Source organism: Cetorhinus maximus, chromosome 21 (genome assembly GCF_964194155.1).
Source record: "Cetorhinus maximus chromosome 21, sCetMax3.hap1.1, whole genome shotgun sequence".
NCBI lineage: Eukaryota > Metazoa > Chordata > Chondrichthyes > Lamniformes > Cetorhinidae > Cetorhinus > Cetorhinus maximus.
This window is the reverse complement of record NC_135899.1, coordinates 20614557-20638728: the sequence shown is the minus strand read 5'-3', so window position 1 is coordinate 20638728 and position 24172 is coordinate 20614557. Positions and strand designations below refer to the sequence as shown.

Here is a 24172-nt window from a genome sequence, read left to right as displayed (position 1 = left end):
CGAATAATAGTCACGCGGCGACAGCAGGTTCCGCACCTGGAAGTCAGCGACGTTCCAACTCCCGGGCCTGCCATCCGATCAAGCTCAAAAATGCATTTATTATCACCAATTAGTGGCAAGGGCAGATAACAGGCCTTCATCCTGCCCAATGAGTGCTGGATAGTGGGATGTCCAGTCTCGGAGGCTGCAGGCTATGACCAGGTACTGGAACAGAGCAGACAGTAGGGGAGGAGCCTCAGGCTTTACAGTTGTCAAACAGGTTTGAGGTGCTCACAACCTGTATGGATGAAAGTGAAGTCTGCAAGCTGGATGAGCTGGCTGGCCATGGCACTGTGTTACAGGAAGCCGTTCAAGCAGGGGGAGCAAAAAGGAATGTAGCGGTAGTAAGGGATAGTATAGTTGAGGAGGTTTGACACCGTTCTCTGCAGCAATACTGCCTGCCCAGTGCCGGAGTTCAGGACATCTGCTCAGGCCTGGAGAGGAGCTTGCAGTGGGAGGGGGAGGATCCAGTTGTCGTGGTCCATGTAGGTACCAATGGCATTGGTAGAACTAGGAAAGAAGTTCTGCAAAATCAAAATGAGGAGCTAGGTACCAAATTAAGAAGCAGGACCTCAGAGGTAATCATCTCTGGATTATCATCTGAGCCACGTGCAAATTCGCATAGGGCAAATAAGATTAGAGAGACGAATGCGTGGCTAAATTTAATGGCGTGGGAGAAGTGGGTTCCGGTTTGTGGGACACTGGCATCAGTACTGGGGACAGTGGGGGCTGAACCATTGGGATGGTTTACACTTGAACCATGCTGGGACCTTTCCCAGGTCCTCGCAAGTCACACACCTAGGAAAGAAGAGAGGGCTTCAAACTAAACAGGAGAGGTGAAGGATCAAGCTTGGGTAGAGGTAGCAATTCAAGGTGTAGAATCAAGACAGGAGAACAAAATAGTAATATGAGAAGTGAGGGTCAGAGAATGGCAGGAAGGGACAAAGAGAAAAAAACCTAAGAATACATCAACAGTCAAGGCTAGATGTCAAGAAGGTAACAAAAAAGACAAAACTGAAGGCTCTCTATCTGAGTGCACATAGCATTCATTGAATTGATGGCCCACATTGAAGTAAATAAATATGATCTGATAACAATTACCAGAGACATGGCTGCAGGACGCCAAGGACTGGGTCCTTAACATTGAAGGGTCATGCCATGAAGCTATTAATGTATATAATATTTTGGAAAATATTTTTCTTTTAAAATAGAGGTTTAGTCTGTGGGTGTGTCTTAATTGGATTAAAGCCAGCTAGACTGTGTGCCTTGATGTGTACTAGTTTTGATATGTAAGAGAGGTAGCATGCATTTGCATTTTTTGAATAGAGCATTCAAGAAGTAGGGTGAAAACAGACACCTGCCTAGCAGCTACCAAGCAATATGCTTATATTACTAATAAAATTGGTACTATGAAAGGGGCTTTATTGTTAGAGAGGTTTAGTTCAGAAGCTGGTGATACAATGAGAATTTACATTCAATGGGCTGTGCTAGGTATAACAAGTCAACTGTTCTGTCTGTGCAGGGTAGAGGCAATGTGAGATCAAAAGGCAGCTGCAAGTCTCCAACTGTCACCACAGGAACCAAGTAAAAAGAACCTTAATTTGAATTCATAAGGTGAAAATGCTTTGCCTTGAGACAACTCAAGTCTATGAGTTTCTGTTGCCTTAATGGACATTAGTTTGGGAATTTGTTAAAAGTTATGATGGTAGTAATTTGTAGCCATGTGTGTATATATATTTTAACCTGTGTAAATTAATAAAATGTTTCATTTAATTTAATGTAAAGCCTCAAGAACTGGTGGTCTGATTCCTGAATTTAGAGTCGGATCTCAAACATAACACATAAAATTATAGGTTATGACAGTTGTTTAAAGTTTCCCTCTGAGATTTTTAAGTAACTCTGCTTTACCAACTGCATCAGTCATAATAATTGGGAGCTGTGCCAGGATAAATTATATTTCTAATTCCTTGATTGGTTAGGAATTGGTGAACCTTAAGCTTACGAGTACGAGAGGCACTTCAAATTCAGGAGTTGGTGAGGTATTTTAGAAGTGGTGAGACTGCAAGATGGCTTTTGAATTTGATAAGAGTTATGTGGGAGTAGAAGAGATAACTCTGATTGGGTTGGAGAGAATGACCAAAAGTAAGTTAACAGTTAGCGGATAAGTTAAAATTGTGGTTACTTGCAGGGGCTAGAAAAACAGATATAGTTCAAAATATAGCTCAAACTAGCACAGCATCTATAGTTGGAAGTGAAACCTGACACTTGTGAGTCATCGCTGTAGGTAGTGAGACTTCAGTTACAAATGAAGAAGCTTGAATTTGAACAAGCAAAGGAACTGATAAAGCTTGAATTTGAAGCAAGGGAATTAAAAATTGTGAAGATGAGGAAGGAGGGAAGAGAAAGAGAGAGAGAGAATTCCAACTAAAAATGTTGGCAGTTAGAAAAGAGATATCAGTTGCTGAGGAAGGATTTATCTCTAAAGTAGAACCCAGTGGGGTTATATTTAAGTTTGTACAAGCATTTCCAAAGTTTGATGAAACAGTTATTGAAACATTCTTTATTTAATTTAAGAAGCTGGCTAAACAGATGAAATGGCCACAGGAAAAGTGGACATTGTTATTACAGTCTAAGTTGTTAGGTAAGGTGCTTGAGGTATATGCTTTGCTTTCAGAAGAAATGTCAGTGAATAATGATGTGGTGAAAAAAGCTATTTTGAGTGCATATGAGTTGGTTCCTGAAGCATACAGACAGAAATTTAGGAATATGAGAAAACAGCCTAATCAAACTTATATTGAGTTTGAAAGAGTAAAACAAAGCAATTTTGACTGGTGGATGCAGGCGTTAAAAATGGAAACAACCTACGCAACTCTTAGGGAAGTAATTCTTTTGGAAGAATTTAAAGATCCAACACCTTTGGTAGTGATAACTCATGTGGAAGAACAGAGGGTTGATTCTGTAAGACAAGCAGCAGAGATAGCTGATGATTATGAGTTAGTTCATAGAGCTAAACCTTTTTCTGTCACCCTTTCAAGCTGGAAAAGGATAAAAAGCAGGGAGGTGAAAGGAAGGCAGGTAGACAGGGAAGAGAAAGAGTAGCTGGAAGTTCTCAAAAAGTTTTTTCTCAGAACAAAAAGGAAGGTGCTGAAGGTAGAAGTGACATTCGAAAATTGAGGTGTTTTCATTGTAATAAATTGGGGCACACAAAGCCAGTGTGTTGGAAATTGCAGGAAAAATCTGTAGCAATCATTGGGATACAGAAAATCTCTGGAAGTAAAAGTACTGTGGGTTCTGAGATTCAGACACAGGAGAAACCAGTGGTTTGTGTACAGGTGAAACAGGGAGAATCAGTGAAAGGTAAAGAAGTGGGATTTTGTTCACAGCTTACTCAAGAGAATTCTGAGGAGCAGGTTGCAGAAATGTTTAAAGGCTTTATATGAGATGGGAAAGTCCTTCCATGTGTACAAGGTGGAGCAGGTAAAGATATTAACATTTTAAGAGACACAGGAGCTAGTCAATCCTTAATGTTGTGGGATAGTGATATTTGTTGTTCAGAGGGAGTATTACAGGAGATAGTAATAATATGTGGTATTCATGGGGATGCTAAATCTATTCCATTGTGGAAGGTAAATTTAAAGAGCAGATGGAAGACGGGTGAAGTTAGTTGGTGTGGTCAAAAAATTGCCCATTGCAGGGGTTCAATTTATTCTGGGTAATAATATAGCTGGATTGCAAATGTGGGTGATGCCTATGGTAGTTGAGCAGCCTTTGGAAGTGCATTCAACAGAAGTGCTATAGATGGCATGTCTTGATTAAGCCTATGGGTTGCTGTTGCCTTAATGGACATTAGTTTGGGAATTTGGTAAAAGTTATGATGGTAGTAATTTGTAGTCATGTATATACATATTTTAACCTGTGTAAATTAATAAAATGTTTCATTTAGTTTAATGTGAAACCTCGAGAACTGCTAGTCTGATTCCTGAATTTAGAATCGCACCTCAAACACAACACTTAAAATTATAAACAAAAACAGAATTACCTGGAAAAACTCAGCAGGTCTGGCAGCATCCGTGGAGAAGAAAAGAGTGGACTTTTCGGGTCCACATGACCCTTCAACAGAACTGAAGTATAGTTAGGAGAGGGGAAATATAAGCTGGTTTAAGGTGGGGGGCGGGGGGAGAGAAGTTGAGGGTGGGGTGGTTGTAGGGACAAGCAAGCAGTGATAGGAGCAGATAATCAAAAGATGTCACAGACAGGATCAAAGAGGTGTTGAAGGTGGTGATATTATCCAAGAAAAGTGCTAATTAAGAATGGATGGCAGGACACTCAAGGTACAGCTCTGGTGGGGGTGGGGTGGAAAGACTGACAATGTATTAGTTGTAGATTTAAAAATAATGGAAATAGGTGGGAAAAGAAAATTCTATATAAATTATTGAAAAAAAAACAAAAGGGAGGGGGAAGAAACGGGGTGGGGATGGGGGGCAGGGGGAGTTTAAGATCTAAAGTTGTTGAATTCAATATTCAGCCCGGAAGGCTGTAAAGTGCCTAGTCGGAAGATGAGGTGCTGTTCCTCCAGTTTGCGTTGGGCTTCACTGGAACAATGCAGCAAGCCAAGGACAGACATGTGGGCAAGAGAACAGGGTGGAGTGTTAAAATGGCAAGCGACAGGGAGGTTTGGGTCTTTCTTGCGGACAGACCGCAGGTGTTCTGCAAAGCGGTCGCCCAGTTTGCGTTTGGTCTCTCCAATGTAGAGGAGACCGCATTGGGAGCAACGAATGCAGTAGACTAAGTTAGAGGAAATGCAAGTGAAATGCTGCTTCACTTGAAAGGAGTGTTTGGGCCCTTGGACGGTGAGGAGAGAGGAAGTGAAGGGGCAGGTGTTGCATTTTCTGCATGGGCATGGGGAGGTGCCATAGGTGGGGGTTGAGGAGTAGGGTGTGATGGAGGAGTGGACCAGGGTGTCCCGGAGGGAACGATCCCTACGGAATGCCCCCAGTTGGGGTGAAGGGAAGATGTGTTTGGTGGTGGCATCATGCTGGAGTTGGCGGAAATGGCGGAGGATGATCCTTTGAATGCGGAGGCTGGTGGGGTGATAAGTGAGGACAAGGGGGACCCTATCATGTTTCTGGGAGGGAGGAGAAGGCATGAGGGTGGATGCGCGGGAGATGGGCCGGACACGGTTGAGGGCCCTGTCAACGACCGTGGGTGGAAAACCTCGGTTAAGGAAGAAGGAGGACATGTCAGAGGAACTGTTTTTGAAGGTAGCGTCATCAGAACAGATGCGACGGAGGCGAAGGAACTGAGAGAATGGGATGGAGTCCTTACAGGAAGCGGGGTGTGAGGAGCTATAGTCGAGGTAGCTGTGGGAGTCGGTAGGCTTGTAATGGATATTGGTGGACAGTCTATCATCAGAAATTGAGACGGAGAGGTCAAGGAAGGGAAGAGAAGTGTCAGAGACGGACCATGTGAAAATGATGGAGGGGTGGAGATTGGAAGCAAAATTAATAAATTTTTCCAGGTCCCGACGAGAGCATGAAGCAGCACCGAAGTAATCATCGATGTACCGGAGAAAGAGCTGTGGGAGGGGGCCGGAGTAGGACTGGAACAAGGAATGTTACACATAACCCATAAAGAGACAGGCATAGCTGGGGCCCATGCGGGTACCCATAGCCACACCTTTTATTTGGAGGAAGTGAGAGGAGTTAAAGGAGAAATTGTTCAGTGTGAGAACAAGTTCAGCCACACGGAGGAGAGTAGTGGTGGATGGGGATTGTTCAGGGCTCTGTTCAAGGAAGAATCTAAGGGCCCTCAGACCATCCTGGTGGGGGATGGAGGTGTAGAGGGATTGGACATCCATGGTGAAGAGGAAGCGGTTGGGGCCAGGGAACTGGAAATTGTTGATGTGACGTAAGGTGTCAGAGGAATCATGGATGTAGGTGGGAAGGGACTGTGTTATGACAGTTGTTTAAAATTTCCCTCTGTGATTTTTAAATAACTGCTTTACCAACTGCATCAGTCATAACAGTACATGACATTCAAGAAGAATAGGAAGCTAGGCAAAGGTTGAGGGGTAGCACTGCTAATCAAAAAGGGCATTGGTGCAATAGTTAGAGATGACCTTGGTTCAGGAGATCAGGATGTAGAATTGGTTTGGGTGGAGATGAGGAATAGTCAGGGAAAACTGTCATTAGTGGGAGTGGTCTACAGGCCCCCTAACAGTAGACACAGTCTAGGACAAAGTTTTCAAAAAAATATATTATGTTTATGGCAAAGGGATGGCAATAATCATGGGTGATTTTAATCTACTCATAAACTGGAAAAATCAGATTGGCAGTAGTAGCCTGGATGAAGAATGTTTAGAGTGCTTTTGAGATAGTTTCTTAGAACTGCATGTTCTGGAGCCAACCAGAGAGCAGGTTATATTAGACTTGGCATTGTGTAACATGACAGGATTAATTAATGACCTCAGAGTAAAGGCACCACTAGGTAGCAGTGGCAACAAAATGCTTGAATTTTAAAACAAGTTTGAAAGGGAAAAGAGTGGGTCTAAGACTAGTATCTTAAACTTAAACAAGGGCAACTATGTGGCGATGAAAACTGAGCTAGCCGAAGTGAACTGGAAAACTAGGCAAAAGGATAGATCAATAGAGAAGCAAAGGCAGACATTTAAAGGGACATTTCAGAGTGTTCAGAATAAGTACATTCCTATTATAAAGAAAAATGCTAACTAAAGATATTAAGGAAAGCATCAAACTTAAGGAAAAAACATACAACTCCGGAAAGATGAATGGCAGGACAGATGATTGGACAGAATATAAAAAACAGCAGAGAATGACTAAAAGGTTAATCAGGAGAAAGAAATTAGAGGACAAGAGGAAGCTAACCAGAAATGTAAAAATGGATAGCAAGAGTTTCTACAGGTATTAAAAAGGAAAAGAGTAAGTAAAGTGTCGGTCCTCTGCAGAGTGACAGTGGATAGTAGATAATAAGGAAATGATAGAAGAAATGAACAAGTACTTTGCTTCTATGTTCACTAAAGAGGATACAAAAACATCCAGTAATAGCTGCAAATCAGGACGTGAATTGGAGAAAGGAACTTGGTGAAATTGAAATCACTAGGGAAACAGTACTGTGCAAATTGATTGAGCTGCAGGCTGGCAAGTCTTGGGGTCCTGATGGACTACATCCTAGGGCCTTAAAAGAGGTGGCTAATGAGGTAGTTGATGCACTAGTGTTAATTTTCCAAAATTCACTAGGTTCTGGAAAGGTTTTATCAGATTGAAAAGGAGCAAATATAACCCTTCTATTCAAGAAGGGAGGGAGTCAGAAAACCGGGAACTATAGGCCAGTTAGCTTGATGTCTGTCGTGGGGAAGCTATTAGAATTGATCATTAAGGAGGCTGGGGACTTAGAAGAGCTCAAGGCAAGAGGGAAGAGTCAGCATGGTTTAACCAACTTATTGAGAGTGTTCATCCAGTTGATTCCTGGCCTGAAGAGGTTGTCTTCCAATGAAAGGTTGAGCCTATACAGATTGGAGTTTATAAGAATGAGAGGTGATCTTATTGAAAGATGTAAGATTCTGAGAGGGCGTTCCTCCATGTCAGGGAATGTAGAACACTGGGCACAGTTTAAGGATAATGGGTCATCCATTTAAGGTGGAGATGAGGAGGAATTTCTTCCCTCAGGGGGGTCAAATCTTTGGAATTCTGTGCCCTTGACAGCAGTTGAGGCTGGGTCATTGAATGTAATCAGGGCTGAAACAAAAATACCTGGAAACTCAGCAGGTCTGGCAGCATCTGCGGAGGGGAACACAGTTACCGTTTCGAGTCCGTATGACTCTTCAGCAGAACTAAGGAAAAATAGAAAAGAGATTAAATACAAGCTGGTTTAAGGGGGCTTTTAAGTTTAAGTAGAGCTGGATAATGAGGGCTGAGTGACGGAAGGGCTTGTGGGAGGAGCCGAGGAACTATATATGGTGGAAACAGCTGTTTGCAGCGACTGATCGGTGCAGGTCGATTCCGACTTCACAAGCTCTGGGTTTGCTGCCGCTCTTTGTTGTGAGTAACTTTCACAGATACTGAACATTAACGCCTGGCGTGTGAGCTGGGGACCCTGTCCAAGACCAGCCCAGCATTCAGCTCCGTGTAGCTGGTTCCAGCCGCAGGATTTAATGATATTTGTAACATTGTGTAACCGAGTGAAAGTCCGGTTGCACAAAACTGCTTCACTTAATTTTAAATCATTAAATAGCTGCATCACACGACCGAATGCATTTTTTACTGTTTTGTCTACAGGGCGCACCGAATTCAGATCCCTCGACGAGCAACCTTAAACTCAAAAGGTAAGTCAAATAATTTATGTGTGAAAGGTTCCCTGTATCAGGGAGACAGAAGGAGTCCCCCTTAGCTGTTGGATCTGCTCTGGTTATAGAAGGATCGATCTTCTGATTGGAAAAGTACCCAAACTCAGAAAAAGGCTGATCAAGTTGGTCCGAACAAGATTCACCCGCGGGGAAATGTTTCAGAAATAAACAGTTAAAAAAGAATGAAAGATGTGGGCGCAGCTGGGGTTTTTTTTTGTATCCTCTTTTTACTCAGCCAGAACATGACAGAGGCAGACAGACAACGAGATAGAGAACCACGGACACTGTGCGTGTGAGAGAGACAAAGTAACAGAGGTACAGAGAGAGAGAGAGAGAGAGACAAAGTAACAGAGGTACAGAGAGAGAGAGAGAGAGAGAGACAAAGTAACAGAGGTACAGAGAGAGCGATAGAGAGAGACAAAGTAACAGAGGCAGAGCGAGAGAGAGAGACAAAGTAACAGAGGCAGAGCGAGAGAGAGAGACAAAGTAACAGAGGCAGAGCGAGAGAGAGAGACAAAGTAACAGAGGCAGAGCGAGAGAGAGAGACAAAGTAACAGAGGCAGAGCGAGAGAGAGAGAGAGACAAAGTAACAGAGGCAGAGCGAGAGAGAGAGAGAGACAAAGTAACAGAGGCAGAGCGAGAGAGAGAGACAAAGTAACAGAGGCAGAGCGAGAGAGAGAGAGAGACAAAGTAACAGAGGCAGAGCGAGCGAGAGAGAGACAAAGTAACAGAGGCAGAGCGAGAGAGAGAGACAAAGTAACAGAGGCAGAGCGAGCGAGAGAGAGACAAAGTAACAGAGGCAGAGCGAGAGAGAGAGAGAGAGAGACAAAGTAACAGAGGCAGAGCGAGAGAGAGACAAAGTAACAGAGGCAGAGCGAGAGAGAGAGAGAGACAAAGTAACAGAGGCAGAGCGAGAGAGAGAGAGAGAGAGACAAAGTAACAGAGGCAGAGCGAGAGAGAGAGAGAGAGAGACAAAGTAACAGAGGCAGAGCGAGCGAGAGAGAGAGAGAGAGAAAGTAACAGAGGCAGAGAGAGAGAGAGACAAAGTAACAGAGGCAGAGCGAGAGAGAGAGAGAGAGAGAGACAAAGTAAAGGAGGCAGAGCGAGCGAGAGAGAGAGAGAGAGAGACAAAGTAACAGGCAGAGAGAGAGAGAGACAAAGTAAAGGAGGCAGAGCGAGCGAGAGAGAGAGAGACAAAGTAACAGAGGCAGAGAGAGAGAGACAAAGTAACAGAGGCAGAGCGAGAGAGAGAGAGAGACAAAGTAACAGAGGCAGAGCGAGAGAGAGAGAGAGAGAGACAAAGTAACAGAGGCAGAGAGAGAGAGACAAAGTAACAGAGGCAGAGCGAGAGAGAGAGAGAGAGAGAGACAAAGTAACAGAGGCAGAGCGAGAGAGAGAGAGAGAGAGAGACAAAGTAACAGAGGCAGAGCGAGAGAGAGAGAGAGAGACAAAGTAACAGAGGCAGAGCGAGAGAGAGAGAGAGAGACAAAGTAACAGAGGCAGAGCGAGAGAGAGAGAGAGAGACACACAAAGTAACAGAGGCAGAGCGAGAGAGAGAGAGAGAGAGAGAGACAAAGTAACAGAGGCAGAGAGAGAGAGAGAGACAAAGTAAAGGAGGCAGAGCGAGCGAGAGAGAGAGAGACAAAGTAACAGAGGCAGAGCGAGAGAGAGAGAGAGAGAGAGAGACAAAGTAACAGAGGCAGAGAGAGAGAGAGAGACAAAGTAAAGGAGGCAGAGCGAGCGAGAGAGAGAGAGACAAAGTAACAGGCAGAGCGAGAGAGAGAGAGAGAGACAAAGTAACAGAGGCAGAGCGAGAGAGAGAGAGAGAGAGACAAAGTAACAGAGGCAGAGAGAGAGAGACAAAGTAACAGAGGCAGAGCGAGAGAGAGAGAGAGACAAAGTAACAGAGGCAGAGCGAGAGAGAGAGAGAGAGAGACAAAGTAACAGAGGCAGAGCGAGAGAGAGAGAGAGAGAGACAAAGTAACAGAGGCAGAGCGAGAGAGAGACAAAGTAACAGGCAGAGCGAGAGAGAGAGAGACAAAGTAACAGGCAGAGCGAGAGAGAGAGAGAGACAAAGTAACAGAGGCAGAGCGAGAGAGAGAGACAAAGTAACAGGCAGAGCGAGAGCGAGAGAGAGAGAGAGAGACACAAAGTAACAGAGGCAGAGCGAGAGAGAGAGACAAAGTAACAGAGGCAGAGCGAGAGAGAGAGAGAGACAAAGTAACAGAGGCAGAGCGAGAGAGAGAGAGAGAGACAAAGTAACAGAGGCAGAGCGAGCGAGAGAGAGAGAGAGAGAGAGAGAGAGAAAGTAACAGAGGCAGAGAGAGAGAGAGAGAGACAAAGTAACAGAGGCAGAGCGAGAGAGAGAGAGAGAGACAAAGTAAAGGAGGCAGAGCGAGCGAGAGAGAGAGAGAGAGACAAAGTAACAGAGGCAGAGAGAGAGAGAGACAAAGTAAAGGAGGCAGAGCGAGCGAGAGAGAGAGAGAGACAAAGTAACAGAGGCAGAGAGAGAGAGAGACAAAGTAACAGAGGCAGAGAGAGAGAGAGAGAGAGAGAGACAAAGTAACAGAGGCAGAGCGAGAGAGAGAGAGAGAGAGAGAGACAAAGTAACAGAGGCAGAGCGAGAGAGAGAGAGAGAGAGAGACAAAGTAACAGAGGCAGAGCGAGAGAGAGAGACAAAGTAACAGGCAGAGCGAGAGAGAGAGAGAGAGAGAGACAAAGTAACAGGCAGAGCGAGAGAGAGAGAGAGACAAAGTAACAGGCAGAGCGAGAGAGAGAGACAAAGTAACAGGCAGAGCGAGAGCGAGAGAGAGAGAGAGAGAGACACAAAGTAACAGAGGCAGAGCGAGAGAGAGAGACAAAGTAACAGAGGCAGAGCGAGAGAGAGAGAGAGAGAGAGAAAGTAACAGAGGCAGAGCGAGAGAGAGAGAGAGAGACAAAGTAACAGAGGCAGAGCGAGAGAGAGAGACAAAGTAACAGGCAGAGCGAGAGAGAGAGAGAGAGAGAGAGACAAAGTAACAGAGGCAGAGCGAGAGAGAGAGAGAGAGAGAGACAAAGTAACAGAGGCAGAGCGAGAGAGAGAGAGAGAGACAAAGTAACAGGCAGAGCGAGAGAGAGAGAGAGAGTGAGAGACAAAGTAACAGAGGCAGAGCGAGAGAGAGAGAGAGAGACAAAGTAACAGAGGCAGAGCGAGAGAGAGAGACAAAGTAACAGGCAGAGCGAGAGAGAGAGAGAGAGAGAGAGACAAAGTAACAGAGGCAGAGCGAGAGAGAGAGAGAGAGAGAGACAAAGTAACAGAGGCAGAGCGAGAGAGAGAGAGAGAGACAAAGTAACAGGCAGAGCGAGAGAGAGAGAGAGAGTGAGAGACAAAGTAACAGAGGCAGAGCGAGAGAGAGAGAGAGAGACAAAGTAACAGAGGCAGAGCGAGAGCGAGAGCGAGAGAGAGAGAGAGAGAGACAAAGTAACAGAGGCAGAGCGAGAGAGAGAGACAAAGTAACAGAGGCAGAGCGAGAGAGAGAGAGAGAGAGAAAGTAACAGAGGCAGAGCGAGAGAGAGAGAGAGACAAAGTAACAGAGGCAGAGCGAGAGAGAGAGACAAAGTAACAGAGGCAGAGCGAGAGAGAGAGAGAGAGAGAGAGACAAAGTAACAGAGGCAGAGCGAGAGAGAGAGAGAGAGACAAAGTAACAGAGGCAGAGCGAGAGCGAGAGAGAGAGAGAGAGAGACAAAGTAACAGAGGCAGAGCGAGCGAGAGAGAGAGAGAGACAAAGTAACAGAGGCAGAGCGAGAGAGAGAGAGAGAGAGAGAGAGAGAGACAAAGTAACAGAGGCAGAGCGAGAGAGAGAGAGAGAGAGAGACAAAGTAACAGAGGCAGAGCGAGAGAGAGACAAAGTAACAGAGGCAGAGCGAGAGACAGCAACAGGGAGAGAGAGGGAACGAGATGCGCTGAGATAAAGAATGAGAGAAACAGACAGAGCGAGACATAGACAGATAAAGAATGTGTGTCAGAGAGACAGGCATTAACATTTCGTATATTTATTGAAGGTGAAAGAAAATGGCCCCAAAAAGAAATACTGGAAATTGCAGATTGGAAACCCGAATTTGGAGAAGGTGAGATTTTCCTGGAATGTTTGAGCAGCTAAATGCACGAACCTTCAGATTTATGAGTATTGAAGTTTGTGATTGGAACTCGGGAATTTAAGCGATTTGAAATGCCTATTGGAATATGTTTACCTAGCATTCATGCTCAGCAGGAGGTGTATCAGTCTTCAATTTCCAACCTGCTAATATCTCACCCTCTTTCAGGTTTTGCGAGCTGTTCATGGCGGTCAGTGTCTCCGCTTTTTTGGATCGCTGCATTGAAGAGAAATATGGAAAGGAGAAATAATGTCACCACCATCGACGCAATGGAAACCGCGACCCATGTGAGAGTGTATCCCACACACCGAACACCCCCGAGGAAGCAAAGGGAAATGGTTAAGTGTAGGAGGGGGAAAGGGTCAGAGTTTACTCAGCGTGACAGTGAGACAAATGCTGCTAAAGAGAGAAACAGAAAGGAGCTGGCTAATGCTGAAATAACACATTCTTGGGTTCGGAGAAGAGATTGAAGGGTCTGTCCCGCACACAGCACTGGGCCTAGCTGAACAATCATTATGCGAAGTTTGCACAGGACTTGACACCATGCATCAGTAATATTGCGGCTGTGTAACACACACGACACAATAAACGCAACAAAATACTGGGCATCTGGAATTTAAAAATAAAACAGAAAAAAAAATGGTGGAAACACTCAACAGGTCAGCATCACCTGTAGAGAGAAACAAATTGAACGGTTGAGGTCGATGACTTCTAGGCAGAACACCATTGAAACTTGAGGAGGGCAGGAGTGAAATATATTTGAATTTGAAGTCAGGCAGGGCTGCCCTCTCTCGCCTGTCCTTTTTGTGTGCTGCATAGAACCCTTTGCCGAGTCCATCAGGAAGGATCCGGGCATAAGAGGAGTGACGATCCCAGGCAGTGGAGGCACTCAGGTAAAAGCCTCCCTGTACATGGACGACGTCGCCGTCTTCTGCTCGGATCCGCTGTCGGTGCGCAGACTGATGCACGTCTGCGACCAGTTCGAACTGGCCTCGGGAGCCAAGGTAAATCGTGGGAAGAGCGAGGCCATGTTCTTTGGGAAGTGGGCTGACCGATCCTTTGTCCCCTTCACTGTCAGGGCTGACGGCCTGAAGGTGCTGGGGATATGGTTCGGAGGGACCGGGGCATGCGTTAGAAACTGGAAGGAGCGAGTGGCTATGGTGAAAAGGAAACTGGGCATGTGGGAGCGACGCTCCCTCTCCATTGCGGGTAAGAACCTGGTCATCAGGTGTGAGGTACTCTCGCTGTTGCTGTACGTGGCGCAGGTCTGGCCCATTCCACACTCCTGCGCGATGGCGATCACTCGAGCCATCTTCCGCTTTATCTGGAGGTCGAAAATGGATCGTGTCTGCAGGGACGCGATGTACAAGCCTCTAGATAAAGGGGGAAAAAACGTGCCCAACATCGCCCTCATACTGATGGCCACCTTTGTGTGCGGCTGCATCAAGCGGTGCGTAGACCCTCAGTACGCAAACACCAAGTGTCACTACGTGCTGAGGTTCTACCTGTCCCCGGTGTTGCGAAGGATGGGTCTGGCCACGCTGCCGCGGAACGCTCCAAGTAGTTGGACCGTGCCGTACCACCTGTCCCTGGTGGAAAAATTTATGCAGAAAAACACCTTTGACCACAAGTCCATCAGGCAGTGGTCAGCACGTAACGTCCTAGAGGCCCTGAGGGATAAGGAGAGGGTGGACCCTGTGGGATGGTTCCCCGAGCAGACTGTCAAAGTCATTTGGCAGAATGCCTCATCGCCAGAACTTTCCAACAAGCACCAAGACGTAGCTTGGCTGGTGGTGAGAAAGGCCCTCCCCGTCAGATCCTTCCTACACGCCAGGAGTCTCACCCCCTCTGCACGATGCCCTCGAGGTGGCTGTGGTGGGGAAGAGACCGTTGTTCACCTCCTGGTGGATTGTGCCTTTGCAAAGAAAGTCTGGAGAGAGATGCAGTGGTTGCTGTCGAGGTTCATCCCGAGCAGTTCTGTGACACAGGACTCTGTGCTCTACGGGCTGTTCCCAGGGACACACACCGAGACAAACATCAACTGCAGCTGGAGGATCATCAACTCGGTGAAAGACGCGCTTTGGTCTGCCCGAAACTTGTTGGTCTTCCAGCACAAAGATTTGTCCCCGACCGATTGTTGCGGACTGGCACAATCCAAAGTCCAGGACTACGTGCTGAGGGACGCACTAAAGCTTGGGGCAGCTGCCGCAAAGGCGCAATGGGGAAGGGTCGCTGTCTAAGACCTTTCTACCACAGCGCACCGAGAGACTGGGAACTGTTTAGAGCCCCTCGGGCTGTACAGATCAAAATGAAAGGCTGTAAATGACTGTAATATTGTTTGTACGGATGCACCTGGTGATACATTTTGTAAAAGTTTAACCTGGATTGTACCCTTGTAATGTTGTTTTTGAAATGGTTTTGAATGTGATTGAAGATTTTTATGAATAAAGTATATTTTTACAAAAAAAAAAAAAAAAAAAAATTTGAATGTGTAAAATGCGCAGAGCATGTAAATAGAGAGAACAGCCATCACTCCATTGTAAACAAGATCCGAATGCAGATTCGAGAGGCAAGGGCGAAGAAACAGCTGATGGGGAGAGGTGTGTCAGTGTGTTGGATACCATGGTCGCGGTTTCTGAATCTGCCCCTTTCCACATTCTGTTCACAATGGCTCAAGGCTTTTTTATCCATTCGCTAGCTGGGCCAGCATGTATTGCCCATCCCTAGTTGCCCTCAACCCCATATTCCCACCAACCCCCCATAACCTTTCACCTCCTTGTTAATCAAGAATCTACCTACCTCTGCCTTAATGTTCAACGACTGTCTTTCGAAGGAGAGTTCCAAAGGCCTCTGACACCCTCTATAGCTACCTGAAACAACATATGCTAGACATGTATAGAGCGTTCATTTCCAATATCATGCACTTTGTTTTTTTATCACTTTGGTCACTCCTTATTGATGTATGAATTTAATAAAAAAAAATAAAGCTCATAATTTCATGAAACTGTTTGTCAACTTTTATTTCCTTTGGGGGAGGGAGGGAGGGCATGAAATTTAAGATCACTTGGGAAATGATAATTGTTGGGGTAAAAGGTGAATACTGCAAGGGAGAGACATTGTTTGGGGACAGAGGGTCAATACTGCAGGGGAGAGTCATTGCTCAGCGACAGAGGGCCAATACTGCAGGGAAGAAATGACTCTCGGAGCAGAACTGTTGAAGAGTCATACAGAATCGAAACGTTAACTGTGTTCCTCTCCGCAGATGCTGCCAGACCTGCTGAGATTTTCCAAGTATTTTTATTTTTGTTTTAAAGGAAGGCATTGTTCTAGGTTTAAGACAATGTGCGTAATTATCTAGAACCAATAGAGTGAACTCTTACCACATTATTGAGAAATTATAGACCAATTAGCCATTTCCAACAACTTGGCTAAGGTGAGCTTACAGCACCTTTTGAATATAAAAGGGTTGTGGGAACCATCAACCAAGTGTGGAAGAACCGGCTTAGATCTTCGGGGATAGTTGAGAGTCCTGTCAGCACGAAGGTTGTTTCCAATGAACTTCAAGGCAGTTGGGTAGTTAGTACTGGGACTGGTTCAGTGACGGATTCCCTGCCAGTAAAATCCCAGGAAGGGGCAGTGCTTCTTGGAGGCAGTGACTGTTTCTCTGTCGGCGTGAGGAGTTCAAGTTGTTGTCCACTTCTCTTACATTGATCAGCCATTTGAAAGTATGAAGTTGGTAGAGTTTCATTGATAAATATACTTTACCTATATTCTGCCTCAGTTAGTTGATAGGTTTCTAAAACTTGCTTATAATAAACTTCAATACTATTTCTTGGTGTGGTGTCTGAGTCTTTGCCTGATTGTTATATTTCTGTCGAATTCAAACAGTTTAAAAAGGGCAATTTGGGTTCCAGTATGAGGCAGAGCACGGCTAAGTTGGAACAGTCTAAAATAACAAACACCCCCCCTTTTAAATTTGTAACATGACAAAGTCAAAAAGGAATGAAACTTGGCACTGGAAACAACATACCCAGCCCTGTCAGGACATGGGAGCTGGACTGGGTCTGTGGCAGGTGATGAAGGAACCAACAAGAGGCGAATATGACAAGCATCACTTGTACATTGTTTCTCTTCTGATGGCTGGGAGGGAGCGCAGGGTTTGTTAGAGTGCCCGGGTGACCTTCCTGCCACCCTCCCACTCACACCGCTCACTCAGGCTGCAGTTTGGGGGGGGGGGGGGGGGGGTACAGACAAGGTCTAGGGTGGCCCTCCCACATTTGCCCCAAAGTAGCCCCTTGAGTGGCCAATGAATTTTGAGGCTGGCAAGATGGGGTCAGGGATGGTCACCCTGCTCAGGCTTCAGGTAGGGAAATGAGAGGGATGGGTGCATCCCTCAAGGGCTCCCTTTCCACATTGCCCCCTCTTCCTCCCCAAGTTCTGCATCCCCCTGGGTGCTCCCTCTCTTTCAGGACTCTCCATGAAGGCGCCCCCAACCAACTCCCCCACCCAATCCCCTCCCCCTCCCCCTCCCCTTCCTGTCACAAGAGCCCTGGCACTTACCTCCATCTTGGCTCCAGGACTTAGGCTGGACTGCCTGTAGTCCCAACAGTGGCCACCACCCTTGGTGGCAGTGCTGGGACTACAGCTGCCGGCCAGTCAGATTGGCAGATTGGCTGGCAGCTCCCTGAAGCAGGACTTTCTCCTGAATGAGGTGTGGAAGTCTCACCTCCAGCCAATGTACACTCTGTTGAATCCCTGTCACCCATTAAATTCTGCCCATAGAATTGTAAGTCCTTTTAGTGATTTCGATGTGTTGCCATCAATAAACCTAAAGCAAAGCAAGCAGTGATTTTTATATTCCTTAAACTTCCCTTCATTCCTCAGTGGATGAAGATAACATTTCAATCTGCTCCACATGCTACTGCAGTGGAAGCATTATCTAGAACTGAGGAGTTCAAGTAGACAAATGCATTAATCGCAGGAATGCCTTGCGGCAGTTTGATTTGTTTGGATTTATCATCGTCATCATCCTCTTCCTTAGAATTCTCATCATCACCGACCATTTTGAGGGCCTTGCCTCTTTGCCACAGGTACTTTGAGTCACAGCTAAAGCACATATTAAGGGTGTAGTTTTCAGTTCTGGAGATTAAGAGCAGTGGCAGGCAGGAAACTTGGCAGGTTCTCGCACCAGATAGCCTGCTTTTCAAGCTCCTACCTTGTGATGGGCCATGCAGGGATTCATCCATCCACCCCACCGTCACCTCACGGGGTAGAAGGTCCGGCCGCCAGGCTTGGGTGGCAGCCAAATGCGGATTCACCCTCCGCAGGCCAGGAGTTACAGGCGAGTGAAGCAACGGTACCAAAAAGGAGCAAACACTCAGCACCACGGTTTAGGGAGGCCTCCCTGGGGAGACTCTCCTGATCCATCTGTCTTTCTGCAGGACAAGATGTTCCACAACAAAGGGAGAGGTCCCAGGTCAGAGGGGAGTGTGGGGTGTGCCAGAGCTGAGGCTGCTCACCTGAACAGGCTGCAGACCTGGCTGGTGAGGAGGGAGACCGTGCCCGTGTAGAATGTCAGGTTGGTATCCACCAACAAGCCAGTGAATGTCCATGCCGTATACATCAAGCCATCCATGGGCAATGACTATGAGTGACCTATAAGACTATAAGACCATAAGACATAGGAGCAGAAAATAGGCCATTTGGCCCATCGGGTCTGCTCCGTCATTCAACCATGGCTGATAAGTTTCTCAACCCCATTCTCCCGCCTTCTCCCCGTAACCTTTGATCCCCTTACCAATCAAGAACCTATCTATCTCGGTCTTAAATACACTCAATGACATGGCCTCCACAGCCTTCTGTGGCAATGAATTCCATAGATCCACCACTCTCTGGCTAAAGAAGTTTCTCCTCATCTCTGTTCTAAAAGGTCTTCCCTTTACTCTGAGGCTGTGCCCTCGGGTCCTAGTCTCTCCTACTAATGGAAACATCTTCCCCACGTCCCCACTCTATCCAAACCTTTCAGTATTCTGTAAGTTTCAATCAGATCCCCCTTTCATCCTTCTAAACTCCATCGAGTATAGACCCAGAGTCCTCAAACGTTCCTCATATGCTAAGCCTTTCATTCCTGGGATCGTTCTCGTGAACCTCCTCTGGACCATCTCCAGGGCCAGAACATCCTTCCTGAGATACGGGACCCAAAATTGCTTAAAATATTCTAAATGTGTTCTGACCAGAGCCTTATAAAGCCTCAGCAGCACATCCCTGATTTTATATTCTAGTCCTCTCAAAATAAATGCCAACATTGCATTTGCCTTCCTAACTACTGACTCAATCTGCAAGTTAACCTTAAGAGAATCCTGGACTAGGACTCCCAAGTCCCTTTGCACTCCAGGTTTCTGAATTCTCTCCCCATTTAGAAAATAGTCTATGCCTCTATTCTTCCTACCAAAGTGCATGACCTCACACTTGCCCACGTTGTATTCCATCTGCCACTTCTTTGCCCATTCTCCTAACCTGTCCAAATCGTTTTGCAGCTTCCCCGCCTCCTCAATACTACCTGTCCCTCCACCTATCTTTATATCATCTGTAAACTTAGCCAGGATGCCCTCAGTTCCTTCATCTAGATCATTACTGTATAAAGTGAAAAGTTGTGGTCCCAACACTGAGCCCTGCGCAACTCCACTCGTCACCAGCCGCCATCCTGAAAAGGACCCCCTTATCCCCACTCTCTGCCTCCTGCCAGACATCTTCTATCCATGCAAGTACCTTGCCTCTAACACCATGGGCTCTTATCTTACTGAGCAGCCTCCTGTGCAGCACCTTGTCAAAGGTCTTCTGGAAGTCCAAGTAGATAACATCCATTGGCTCTCCTTTGTCTAACCTACTCGTTACCTCCTCAAAAAATTCTAACAGATTTGTCAGGCATGACCTCCCCTTGATGAAACCATGCTGACTTTGCCCTATTTTACCATGCACTTCCAAGAATTTTGAAATCTCATCCTTAATAATGGACTCTAAAATCTTACCAACGACCGAGGTCATGCTAATCGGCCTGTAATTTTCCGTCTTTTGCCTCACTCCCTTCTTAAACAGGGGGGTTACATTAGCGATTTTCCAGTCCTCTGGGATCCTCCCTGACTCCAGTGATTCCTGAAAGATCACCACTAACGCCTCCACTATCTCTTCAGCTATCTCCTTCAGAACTCTGGGGTGTAATCCATCTGGTCCAGGTGATTTATCCACCTTCAGACCTTTCAGTTTTCCTAGCACCTTCTCCTTGGTAATGGCCACCATACTCACCTCTGCCTCCCGACTCTCTTGAACTTTGGGGATGTTACTCGTGTCTTCCACCATGAAGACTGATGCAAAGTACCTATACAGTTCCTCCGCCATTTCTTTGTTCCCCACTACTACTTCTCCAGCGTCATTTTCCAGCAGCCCAATGTACACTTTTGCCTCTCTCTTACCCTTATATATCTAAAAAAACTGTTGCAATCTTCTTTGATATTACTGGCTAGTTTACCCTCATATTTGATCTTCTCCCTCCTTATTTCTTTTTTAGTTGTCCTCTGTTGGTCTTTGTAGGCTTCCTAATCCCCTGGTTTCCCACTGCTCTTCGTCGCATTGTACGCTTTCTCTTTAGCTTTTATGCTGTCCCTGACTTCCCTTGTCAGCCATGGTTGCCTCGTCCTCCATTTAGTATGCTTCTTCTTCCTAGGGATGAATTTTTGCTGTGTCTCCCAAATTACTCCCAGAAACTCCTACCATTGCTGTTCCACTGTCTTTCCTGCGAGGCTCATCTCCCAGTCAATTCTGACCAGCTCCTCCCTCATGCCTCTGTAGTTGCCTTTATTCAACTGTAATACCGTTACATCTGATTCCAGCTTTTTCCTCTCAAATTGCAGGGCAAATTCTATCATATTATGGTCACTTCCTCCTAAGGGTTCCTTCAACTTAAGCTCCCTTATCAATTCTGCCTCAATGAGGGTGCCTGTCCAGACAATGACTAATTATCTCTTCTCTATTCCAGTCACAAGCAAGAAAAGGCAGAGGCAGAGCACCAGTCAACACATCAGCCCCAGCCCCTAGACCACGCCCGATGAGGAGTCAGAGGATCCATCCGGGAAATACTTGTAACTGCGTTGGCCTGCACCCTGCACCAGCACAGGTACGTACACCTTGGTGGGTTCTCATTCTAGAACAGGCACAGGGTCACTATCTGGTGAGTACCTCACAGGCACTGGCCCACGGCAGGCGGAGGCAGTGACAGCCAAGGCCTCTGAAAATCGGAGGATCGCTGGAGACCAGGCCCCTGCTGAGTCAGATTTCTATGACGAGCCTCTGGAATCGTCCCTCAGAGAAATGTTGGAGCTGCAAAGGCAGACAAGGGATAGGGTTGTCAGAGGCTGTCAGCAGATTAGAACGAAGGATGGAAGACTCCATCCACATTCTGTCTGGTGTCGTGGCTCCGGCGTGTGACTTCATCGACCTGACCGTTGGAAGGGCGGCGGCTGCCCTGGAGACCCTGGTGGATTTGCGCTCGGACCTGCATACCATCACTCATGCCATGAGTGCATTCCAGCAGTGGCTAGAGAGAGTCTTGACCTTCATCAGGGCGGGGCCCTTGGGCAGCCACAGGGAGGAGGTGTATCAGCCAAATACCCCAGAGCCATCCACACAGGAGTCTCCAAGGTTGTCCAACTGCTGCAAATCCCCTCTGCCTGTGACCCCACTAACTCCAGCTGGTCAGGCCCGATGGGGGCGCACCTGACCCATTGCAGGAGATCCTTATCAGGCCTCGGTCCTTAAGGCCTCAGGCCTCCAGGGGATGCCCACGAAAGTCACCTCAGACAACACGGCGCTGCAGTCAGCAGGCTGCATCCACCTCTGCTGCAGATGTCGGGGGATGCACCTAGATGTAAGGAAAATTAAGGCTTACAGAGAGCACAATGGTTGCAAGGTTGTTCAATCACTGTATATACTTTGCACCTTTGTAAATATATTTTGCTTCTCTCCATCAGTGCCTCAGGTACTGAATAGATTTACCTTGTGACGCAATGTTGGGCTGTCATCCAAGGGTGACAGGTGCCCTTCCCCCGCCCCCCCCGCCCAACTCAAGTATCTCCCATCATGTTCTTCAGGTCTATGTTGTCTCCCTCAATCTCGCTCACTCAGTCATCTTTATGTCCATATAAGCAAAATGAACAAAACCAGTTCCTTTATAAGCATGCTGCTTGGACAATGCATCTGGGAATCCTTTAATGTGGCCTCATGACAATAGTTCTTGGAAGGTTATTGATTACCCTAATACAACTGCACTGGAATCTGTTCTTTGTATATATTATAAGATTTATTGTGACCTCCATGTAATGACTGCCAGGTTTGGGTTACAGTTTAATGAATTGTGAGGACCTTGGCCTTTCAAGTTTGCCGGAAGCATTAGTTTATTGCCACATTTACGGCTGACAATTATCCCTATATTAGTTCCCACTCCCCACGTGCACGATGCAGAGCGATGGAAGTAATTTGCACGAGGTCACTATTGAAATGTCTGCTAGACAGCAATGAGTATGCAATGTTATAGGTTGTGTGCCTCTTCTCATGATGCTGGCCTATTACACTGGTTTCTGGCAGTTTGGGTGAGTAAGCGAATATAAACCTCTTTGTAAAAATCTAATTTTGTTAGTATTTAGCATTTAACTGGAATTTACAGTCTAAATTCTAAATTTACCATTCTTAAGCTGGGTTTCAGGGCTCGATTGGAAGAGCAGCTGAAGTCAGCTAACTAAGGAAAGCCGCTTAAACCAGTTCTTCTGTAACTGGGGTCAGTTAACTCCTTAGTTTGGGAAGGATATGTAAACAGATATTTCAGTGTGACTTTGAACAGAATGTTAGAGCTGGGTGATTAAGGGAGTTAGGTGAGGTGGGGAAGCAGATGCTCCTTCACTTTTTCCTTTGCTAGATTTTTCACCCAGTAGGAATTGGTTCTTGATCTGCTACAGGGATAGAAGCTAGCCGTTTTGTGAGTATCTGGTAAGTGGTTAAGGTCTATTTTATTCATAGCATTTAAAAAGAATACAAACTGGTTGTAAGGATAAAATATATAAAAAGGGAAAATAATTAATTGAGTAAAATAATTTTGGTCAACAAAAATACATTAAGGGTGGCAAGAAGGGCGATGTCTCATTGCTGCAACATGTGCGAGCTCCTGGATGCCAGTGTGATCCAGAGAAAAACACATCTACAGTAAGTGTTTGCGGCTCGAGGAGCTTCAGCTAAGAGTCATTGAGATGGAGGCCGAGCTGCAGACACTGCGACACATCAGGGAGGGTGAAGGTTACCTGGATACTTTGTACCACAGGGCAGTCACACCTCATAGGACAAGGTCTTCTGATTTGGTCAGTGGTTAGGGATAGGAGAGCGTGACTGTGAGTGGGGCAGGTAAGGGAACCAAAAGGGCAAGAGAACAGAACACTCAGTCTTTGCTTTTGTCCAACAGGTTTGAGGTTCTTTCAGCTTGTTTGGATGCAAGTGGGAGCTGCAGGGTGGATGAGTTGACCGGCCAAGGCACCATGGTACAGGAAGCCATTCAACTGTGGGGGGAGCAAAAAGGATTAATGAATGATCTCATAGTGAAGGTGCCCCTAGATAGCAGCGATCATGATATGATTGAATTTTACATTCAGTTTGAGGGAGAGAAGTGTGGGTCTAAGACTGGTATTTTAAACTTAAATTACGGCAATTATGAGGACACAAAAGCAGAATTATCCAAAGTGAGTTGGCAAATGAAGTTAAGGGAAAGGTCAACAGAGATGCAGTGGCAGATGTTTAGAGAGCTATTTAAGAAAACTCAGAATAGATACATTCCAACTAGAAAGAAAAAATCCAAGGGGCAGATCCAGTATCCATGGTTAACTAAAAAAGTTAAAGGCAGTAGAAAACCTGTGACCATGAAACCATTGCCAATTGTCGTTAAAACCCATCTGCTTCACTAATGCCCTTTAGGGAGCCATCTGCCATCCTTACCCGGCCTGGTCTACATGTGACTCTAGACCCACAGCAATGTGGTTGACTCTTAATGGCCCCTCGGAACAAGGGCAATTAGGGATGGGCAATAAATGCCAGCCTAGCCAACGATGCCTACATCCCATGAACGAACAAGGAAAGAAAAAAATTGCACAAGGTTGGGCGGTAGCTCAGAAGACAGGACAGAAATAAAGAACAGCAAATAAAGGCTAAAAGGTTAATAAGGAGGAAACAATTAGAGTACAAGAGAAAGCTAGCTAAAAATATAAAAACAGATAGTAAGAGTTTCTATAGATATTTAAATAAGATAAGAGTTAAAGTGAGCGTTGGTTCTATAGAATGTGAGTCTGGGGAACTAATAATGGAAAATAAGGAGACGACAGATGAATTGAACAAGTACTTTGCATCGGTCTTCACTACAGAGGATACAAATAACATCTCAGAAATAGTGGTAAATCATGAATTGGAAGGGAGGGAGGAACTCAGCAAAATTACAATCACCAGGGAAGTGGTCCTTAGAAAATTGATGGAGCAGCAGGCTGACAAATCCCTGGGTCCTGATGGACTTCATCCTAGGGTCTTAAAAGAAGTGGCTATTGAGATGACTGA

General features: G+C 46.0%; 1 protein-coding gene across 2 annotated transcripts; it reads left to right on the top strand.

Moving 5' to 3' along the window:
• The first annotated feature begins 8023 nt into the window (after positions 1-8023).
• LOC144695747 (uncharacterized) lies at positions 8024-15539 on the top strand. Of its 2 annotated transcripts, XM_078566717.1 has the most exons (4): positions 8024-8096; positions 8334-8380; positions 12443-12508; positions 12704-15539. In XM_078566717.1, the coding sequence occupies exon 4, from the start codon at positions 13447-13449 to the stop codon at positions 14773-14775; it is 1329 nt and encodes a 442-aa protein (XP_078422843.1). In that variant the 5' UTR covers positions 8024-8096; positions 8334-8380; positions 12443-12508; positions 12704-13446; the 3' UTR covers positions 14776-15539. The 2 variants fall into 2 exon arrangements, with proteins under 2 accessions (XP_078422843.1, XP_078422844.1); XM_078566718.1 differs by lacking the exon at positions 12443-12508.
• Positions 15540-24172: the final 8633 nt, after the last annotated feature.

Bases quoted from the DNA above. Each gene is read 5' to 3' on its own strand.
- LOC144695747 (XM_078566718.1), top strand. From the start codon at position 13,447: ATGGACGACGTCGCCGTCTTCTGCTCGGATCCGCTGTCGGTGCGCAGA.